Here is a 9,256-nt window from a genome sequence, read left to right as displayed (position 1 = left end):
GCTCCCAACCTGATCAATCTTTTTGTTTCCTAATGTCACCTGTTCATCTTCACTTATTCCTAGCCTTAGTGACTTAGTCTTCTTAACATTAGTTTTCCAGCCTATTTTAGCACCCTGAACTCGTAAAACCTCTAAAAATTCATTCATTTTGCTCACACTTTCATCTAATATGCTTAAATCATCAGCATAATCTAAGTCCAGGAGCGTTCTTCCTCCCCATTTGATTCCATGGTATCCAATTGCCTTTCCTGTGCTCCTTAAGACGAAGTCCATCAAAATGATCCATATAAAGGGGGATAGAACACAACCCTGCGTAACTCCTGATTTAATAAAAAAACCACTTGCTAACCTCATTTCCTACCTTAACCGCAGCAGTATTATTCTCGTACATAGCGCAAATCCCTTTAATGTATTTTTCTGGTATACCATAGAATATATTTAACTGAAAAGACTCAAAAATTCTAACTGAAAAGACATCAAAATTATTGTATACCAAGTACGTAAACAAGGCCTTTTTTCTTTCCAGAACGTTTGAAAATTTTTATGATTCTTAAATAGTTTTGTGGAATTATCCTCTTGTTTCCTTTTTTGATACAATTCAGCCCTCACGAGGCTGAATGTGACCGAATTCAAGGCCAAATTCATCTCTGGGAACACTTGACAATTTTGGAAGTTCTAATACCCTTAGAATTCTAGAAAGACAATCTTTTTAAAATACGAGATATACAGCCAAATCTCTTAAAAAAAATACAAAGGTAAAATTGCGAGGGCCTTTATTTTTTATGTTTCAAACCATTTCTGACGCGAAGAATTTGGAACAGCACTGAGTTTAGCTTTATAAGATTGCACTAAAGAATTGAACTGGCTATTATCTGGAATCATCTTTTTCGGTGTTTTCTTCTCTTTCTTCGCCTTTTTTGCAACTGGTTCCTGAAAAACATTAGACTGTTTTAGACACTTCAAAGTTACACTAATAGGTTCTTCTGTTAAATCTATAATTATTCTAGCTTCATAATCTAATTCATTGCAAAGATTTAACTACAAGTACTGACAACCCAGCACATCGCCCAGTCACCTGAGGCACAGGGCTAACCGTCCTTAGAATTTTTCCAGCATAGGCTACACTGAAATTTTATTCCTGAGTTTGAGATCTTGGGCAGAATATAGTTATATGAAAAATTGACTTCTAAACGTATGGAAAGTATATATTATTATTCCTTAATTTCTTGGAATTATCTTCAAAACTAGAAATTTTTGGCAAGTGAGTCTAAGGATATCGTTAAATTATCAGTGGCAGACCAGCTGAGGCCCATACAGATATTGATCAGAACGTAGAATTACTAAGCATCAACTGTTTTTAGTAAAACCACTCGGTTATTCTCTTAAACTTTAACCCACGGCATGGGTATCACTATGCTGAGTATGCTGCTTCCACCCAAAATTAAGACAATGCTTGTTCTTTTCTAACAAACCACTGGAAAAAAAACTACTAATATATAAGAAGGCAATTTAAATCGGTGAAATGACCAACAAAGCATATCCGTAATAGGTCCGTCCAACGCATCAGCACTGAACATACTTTCCGTTTTTGAACACATAAGCACTCGACCTTATTAGTTAACTTTCGAGAAATATTGTAAAACTCAAAATATCCCTCATAACATATGCCATCAATAGGACAATCACGGTATAAAATTGAATGAAGGAGGGGATAATATTATCACTCATACATTTTTACTTTTTAATTAGGAGCTATTTTTTTCACTTCTTAGAAAAAAAGAAACGTTTGCTTGAAATATCTCAAATATCTTTCCAAATTCTGAAATTTCACTAAAAGCCTGAAAACTTTCATTGTTTAGTAGTTCCTCTTATGAGATTCCCTGCAAAAAATTTAAATTAAATTCTACGAGAAGACAAAAAGGTTAAAATCATGAGCCTAAAGGAATCAGTATTTTTACTGTAGATAAACAGTTAAGAAAACAAGTCACAGTTAAAGAAAAACAAGAAAGAGTTACAAAGAGAGATAGAGAGAGAAAGAGCAGGGAGGGAGCGGAAAGGGACATAAGAAAAGAGAGAAAGAAAGGGAGGGTAATATTTCTGAGACTTGATTACAACAATTACGAATAAAGATTATTGCAAATACGGTACTTTAAAATGTAGATATGTGACCTGTAAATAAAAGGCACATCTTTTATCAAATCATAAAGTCCCTAACAAACAGCGTAGATGTAGAGGTAAGATAAGAAGAAAAGCAGAAAATATACAAACATTTGTATACAAGTCTCTTTGAAGTTAGGTTTTTAGGCTGCATACTTGGTTAAAAAAAAGGAAATGAAATCTTACCTGCGCATCCGAAGACTTGATAGCTTGCTTCATCTGCCTTCTATTCTTTTTAAGTGAGTTCCTGGAAATTCTATTTTTATTCTTGTCATGCCGATTTTTCGGACCAATATGAGTGAATAGTTTCTTGTCTTTTGGATCCGATAAGGCCCCAACGTAATCTTTGTCTTTTTCCTTCTTATCGGACACCGGAGTATGCTTAAGGTCAATTTTTCGCTTCTTTCCTTTCCGTCCAGTCGGCGTGCCAGTTTCCTTCGCTTCAAGAACTTCTTTACTTCTCTCAAGCCTTCTTTCTCGAGCACGAAGTGCTTTCATATTCTCAACAGAAAACTCAACGATAGGTCTCTAGGAAAAAAAGATAAAAGGACATAAACAATAGTGCACATGAAAAAATTATTAGTAGTTTCTCTACGTCATTGCTCATAATATCCTAACTGCAATGTTTGCTGCTGTAGTGGTAGAATCCAATCAGCTGCATAGGAACTATGCCTGCTGAGCAAGTGTGTGTTATTGACAGAAAGAGTTAAAGCTAAAAAAAAACATCATTATATGTTCAAGTTATAAGGTTGGCGCAAAAATAACAGTCGATTCAAAAGGGTGATATTGAAATGCCATATCTCTCACCAAATACAATTTTACTAAACGACAAAAAAAATCCCTGGAAACAATACATTTTGCAAAAGGAGAATTAAGTTTGTTGATTTAGTACTGGGGAGTTCTGGAGACGAGAAGCTTATTAAAGGCTTATCTACCACAGTTTTGGTTGGTTCAGCGTGTTCGAATTCTGTAGCGTCTCAGCTTCTTGCAATTAAATATTGCTAGGAATGAAAATTTCGACTAAATGTTCAAATTTGGTGGAAAACAGCATATCGCATACACTGCTATTTAATAGAAGAGAAGAAGAGTTATTACACTTCTCATTTAATGAGAAGTGTAATAAACTTCTCATACACTTTTATTTAATAGAAGAGAAGAAGCATATTAAATAGAAGAAGAATCTTCTATTTAATATGTTATAATCTTATTCTCAGCATATTTCTCAGTCCAGTTTTATACGATAAATTACATGGCAAGAAAAACATCTCGATTTCAGAAAAAAAACATAAACAAAGAAAATCACTCGGTGTCTAGTGAACTAAAGGTCAAAATGGATTTTACATTAGAACAATCACCGATTCAAGAAAGGGTGTAATACTCACCAATAGCCTCTTGACGTCTGATTCCTTCTAATCTTGCACTTTTTATGATTTTAAAAAAAGTAATTGCCTTTTTATCATAGGCGGCGCAATAGCACTGCCTATGATAAAAAACGATGTTGGCACAATGTATTTTTTTTTCTTTTAGACCAAGACACTTCGTATCGAAGGAGTTGTCGTAAAATCTTCGAAAATGGCTCATTTGATTGAAAATTGGAAGAGCTTGTGCCTTTTTTAATGGTCGAAAGTAATTGGAGGGTAATTAACACCCCTTCCTCACTCAAAATTTCCCCAAACACATCCAATCGAAATTTTGAGATAGCCATTTTGTTCAGCGCAGTTGAAAGGTCCGGAAGTTATGTGTTTAAGGATGACAACCCCCCATCCAAAGCCTTCAGGGCAAGTGTTGCAAGTTATACCCTGGGGGCATATAAGGTTCTTATAGAAAGCGTTGTCTTAGAAAATTCAAAAAGTGCTCATTGGAAATTGAAAAGGCTATTGCCCTTTTTAATAGTCGAAAGTGATTGGAGGGCAACTACCCCCCTCCCAAGCACACCAAACAAATACAAAGTTGAAACAATAGGTAAAATCTTTTCAAGACAGTGGAAATTACCTCTGTGAATATTTCGCCCCTATGTCCAAGGGCTGTCTTCAGCACAATACGAGAAAGAGAGAGAAAAACAAAAAATATGTATATATAAATAAACTTACATTAAAATGCAAAAATTAAAACTAATAATGTTAAAAACTGTTTTAAAAAACAGCCCTAGCATCCTTACTTCAACGAAGTTCAACCAGTCCTGGTTATTTTGACAGGTCTTTTATTCAAAATCGTCCAAAGATCATGTAACAAGGGGTTTGAGGTTGATGCGACTGGGACACAGGGAATGTTCGGTTAGCAATCACCATCAACAAAGCTCAAGGGAAAACGTAGTTAAAAACATATATTTCTATTTATATTCACAGGTGGGACACAGGGACACAACTACAATGGCGCGTAACTAATATGGCGTATAATGACTTACGCGCGCGGGGGGGTGGGGGGTGGGCTTGGGGGTTTGTGTGTTATGTCTGTTACACTATGTATGTTACGCCAGATATATGACATCTGAAAAATAAAGAAAAAAAGAAAACAAACTAAAATGTAAAAACTGGGGATTGCATAAATATTTCGAAATATTTTGACAATAGATTAAAGTAATTCGAAAACCATAAAACAGATACTTAAAATTTTGAGGTTTATTATAAATTGTTGAGCTTTAGCAAGGTTAGCACGTAAAGAAGAATTTTTAGTATAGATCTTAAAATGAGAGAAGAAATAGCCGAGGAAGCTGCTCAAATAGTTAATTCAAAGAGAAATTTTTGTATAAATCTTACAATGGCAGAAGAAACAGCCAAGGAATCTGCTCAAAGGGTTAATGCCAAAAGGCTTGCGGCTTTAGATGAAAATCCACCTGGACAGCGAGAGTCAAAACGTATCAAAACTGAAAATGATAGCGATGATGATTGGGTTTGGGATTTTTACTTGGGTAAGGTCATCAATGCCAACCAGATTTTATTTTAAAAAAAACAAAGGTTCGGCGATATGTATTTCATAGTGACGCTGAAAAATAAAGAAGAAAAAGAAAACTGAAAAAAGAAAAATGGCAAAAAACTAAAAAAACTAAATGAAAAAACTAAAAAAACTAAAAAAATAAAAAAAAGAAAAAAACTAAAAAGGAAAAACGTAAGAAAAATAAAAAAACAAAAAAGATAATAAACTAAAAAGAAAGAAAAAACTAAAAAAGATAAAAAACTAAAAAAAAGAAAAAACTAAAAAAAACTGGGAATTGCACAAATATAACTAAAAAAGAAACTGTATCTACATATAAAAATAAGTTGTATATAGGCATGTTTGTTTGTTTGTGGGTTTGCATTTGACGTCATTATAAGTATATAAGGCTTTGTATATGACGTCATTATAAGATGACACTACAGACCGGGACACCGGGACACAAATGACGACCGGGACACAGGGAATATAAATGAAGTCCGGGACACTCAAAGAGAAATTACAGACCGGGACACTGGGACACAAATGACGACCGGGACACAGGGGATATAAATGACGACCAGGACACAGGGACACAACTACAACGGGGACGCCGGGGGCACAGGGGGATATATAAATTACGAAGGGGACACAGGGAATGTTCGATTAGCAATCACCATCAACAAAGCTCAAGGGCAATCGTTAGAAAAATGCGGTATAGATTTGAATACGGATTGTTTTCCAATGCAAAATTATTATATTGCATGTTCAAGAGTTGGTAAACCTGAAAATCTATTTATATGGACAGACAATGGGACAGCAAAGAATGCTGTATATTCGCAAGTTTTATGTAGTTAAATATATATATATATATATATATATATATATATATATATATATATATATATATATACATATATATATATATATATATATATATATATATATATATATATATATATATATATATATATATATATATATATATATATATATATCTATCTATATATATAAAAATAAGTTGTCTGTCTGTGTGTCTGTCTGTCAGGTGACGTTATGTTTCTGTGTCGACTGACGTCATGAAGTTAGTTGTCGTCATTTTTGCTATGACGGTGACGTCATTAAAGATATTTAATCATGAAGTTAGTTGTCGTCATTTTTGCTATGACGGTGACGTCATTAAAGATATTTAAGACATATATGTTCACGTAGAACTCTATTAATGTTTAAGTTTAAAATGACTGATGAACTTACAATGGCAAAAGCCGATGAAGGTGCTCAAAGAGTCTATGCCAAAAAACTTGCTGCTGATAGAGAAAGTCAGAAAAGAAAGCGTGCCGAGGAATCAAAAGAAAAGCAAGGAAACAGGCTTGAGGCTGATAGAGAAAGAAAGAACAGAAAGCGCGCCGAGGAATCAAAAGAACAGCAAGGAAACAGGCTTGAGGCTGATAGAGAAAGAAAGAACAGAAAGCGTGCCGAGGAACTACCAGAGCAACGCTAAAGCAGACTTGCTGCTAAAAGAGTATGTGAAAAAAGAAGGCGTGCCGAGGAATTACAAGAACAGCAAGAAATCAGGCTTGCTGCTGATAGAGAAAGTAAGAAAAGAAAGCGTGCCGAGGAATCAGAGCAACCTGAAAGTTATCACCTGGCATTCAGGTACAGCCCAGTCGATGATTATAGCTTGAGTAGATGTGTTCAAATCGGGACAATGTCTAAAATTTGTCCCTATTGCAAGGCCTTGAAATTCAATGGTGAAACAATGGGAATGTGTTGCGCCTCAGGAAAAGTTAAACTTCCACTATTGGCTGCACCACCAGAGCCATTGAAGACTTTCCTTACTGGAACTACGTCAGAATCTAAGCGTTTTTTGTCAAAAATGAGAAAATACAACTCATGTTTCCAAATGACGTCGTTTGGAGCCCAAATCGAAAATCCAGATCAATTTATGTCTACTTTCAAAGTAAAAGGGCAAATTTATCATAGAGCAGGGTCCCTTCTACCATTCTCAGGCGAGAATCATAAATTTTTACAATTGTACTTCATCAGTGATAGAAATTCTGAATTGAATGCACGTTGCGAAATTTCTCCCAACGTTGAAAGGACAATCGTTTCCCAATTGGAACATCTTTTCCACGAAAATAATAATTTAGTGCGTCTGTTCAAAACAGCCATCGATTTGATGCCTACTGATACGCATAAAATTGTTATTTCCGCTGACAAAACGACTCCTGGCCAACATGTGCTTAGATACAATGCTCCAACTATCGACGAAGTGGCAATCGTTATGGTCGGTGATCAGTTTTTACCTCGAGATATTATTCCTCATAAGCGAAACGCTCAGTTGTTAAGAATTGCTGAAACTCATCGATGCTACCAATTTGTCGTTGATATGTATGCTAAAATTGAATCAGAACGTTTGCTATATATCCGCCTGAATCAGACCAAGCTCCGATCTGAACAATACATTCATTTGCGAGATGCGGTTATAAATGACGGTAATACCACAAACGTTTGAAGATTAACAATTTTACCTTCGTCATATGCTGGCAGTCCCCGTCATATGCATGAATATGCTCAAGATGCTATTGCGTATGTTCGTCTCTATTGTCGTCCAGATTTATTTATCACATTTACATGTAATCAATCTTGGGACGAGATACTGCAGCTTTTACCTCAAGGACTATCGGCGGTTCATAGGCATGACATTACGGCCCGTGTCTTCCGGCAAAAGTTGAAATAACTGATAAACTACATAGTAAAACTTGAAGTGTTTGGGTCAGTGCGATGCTGGATGTACTCAGTGGAATGGCAAACACGAGGTTTGCCACACGCACATATACTAATCTGGCTACATAAAAAAATTACTTCGAACGAAATTGATGATGTGATTTCCGCTGAAATACCTGATAAAAATGTCGATAAGGGGTTACATGATATTATTGTAAAAAATATGATACATGGACCTTGCGGTGCACTGAACAAAAATTCACCATGCATGGCCAAAGGAAGGTGCACAAAGCAATATCCTTGACTTTTAGTATCAAACACAATTACTGGCAATGATGGTTACCCACAATATAGAAGAAGATCTACTGAAGATGGCGGTAAAACAGCATTAATAAAGAAGCGTAACGTTACCACCATCGAAGTAGATAACCAGTGGGTTGTTCCATATTCCCCATTATTATCAAAAACATTTAATGCACACATAAACGTTGAATACTGTAATTCCGCAAAGGCAATCAAATACATATGTAAATACGTCAACAAAGGCAGTGACATGGCAGTTTTTGGCTTGCAGCCCGAAATCAAATATTTCGACGAAATCGTACAATATCGGACTGGAAGATACATAAGCAGTAATGAAGCTGTTTGGCGAATTCTTTCATTTCCTATACATGAACGTAGTCCAGCTGTTGTTCACTTAGCGGTACATTTACAGAATGGTCAACGTGTTTATTTCACGGAAACCAACGTGCAACAAAGAGCCCTGAATCCACCGGATACAACATTAACAGCTTTTTTTTCGCTTTGCAAAAATGATTCTTTTACAAAAAAACTGCTGTATACTGAAGTGCCTTCGTATTACACGTGGAATACTAAAAATAAAGTATTTGAACGTCGAGAACAGGGCAAGTCAGTCGACGGCCAACCTACGATCTTCAAAGATACCACGATAGGAAGACTACATCGTTCACCCCAATCAACATGAATGCTTCTTTCTACGCCTACTTTTGGTGAATGTACCCGGTCCGACATCCTTTGAGTATTTGAGAACTGTAAACAGTACTATACATGACACTTACCGTAGTGCATGCCAAGCTCTGAATTTATTGGAGAATGACCAACACTGGGATAACTGCATCAATGACGCGTGCGAAACGTCAACCCCAAGTCAAATTCGTGCATTGTTTGGCATCATTTTAACAACTTGCTCTCCATCAGCTCCTACAGAGTTATGAGAAAAATATAAGTCAAAAATGTCCGAAGATATACTCCATCGAAAAAAGTTAGGGACATCAGATATGACTTTTGATTTTACATCAGAAATTTATAACTACACTTTAGTTATTATAGAAGATTTGTGCGTACGTATGGCAAACAAACCTCTTCAGGATTTGGGAATGCCTTCACCTAACCGTATCACTGCTGTTTCGACATGTGTAGAATTGGATCGTGAACAAAGTTA

General features: G+C 35.7%; 1 protein-coding gene across 1 annotated transcript; it reads right to left on the bottom strand.

Annotated features, from left to right (window-relative positions):
• Window positions 1-756: 756 nt before the first annotated feature.
• LOC136032499 (uncharacterized) lies at window positions 757-2,920 on the bottom strand. Its single transcript, XM_065712807.1, has 2 exons — window positions 2,344-2,920; window positions 757-930 (listed from the first exon to the last, which is right to left on the bottom strand). The coding sequence occupies exons 1-2, from the start codon at window positions 2,653-2,655 to the stop codon at window positions 781-783; spliced, it is 462 nt and encodes a 153-aa protein (XP_065568879.1). The 5' UTR covers window positions 2,656-2,920; the 3' UTR covers window positions 757-780.
• Between the last annotated feature and the right edge of the window lie 6,336 nt (window positions 2,921-9,256).

This window comes from Artemia franciscana, chromosome 10, assembly GCF_032884065.1.
Source record: "Artemia franciscana chromosome 10, ASM3288406v1, whole genome shotgun sequence".
NCBI classification, from domain to species: Eukaryota; Metazoa; Arthropoda; class Branchiopoda; order Anostraca; family Artemiidae; genus Artemia; species Artemia franciscana.
The sequence above is the reverse complement of the archived record's forward strand: the minus strand, read 5'-3'. Positions and strand labels throughout refer to the sequence as shown.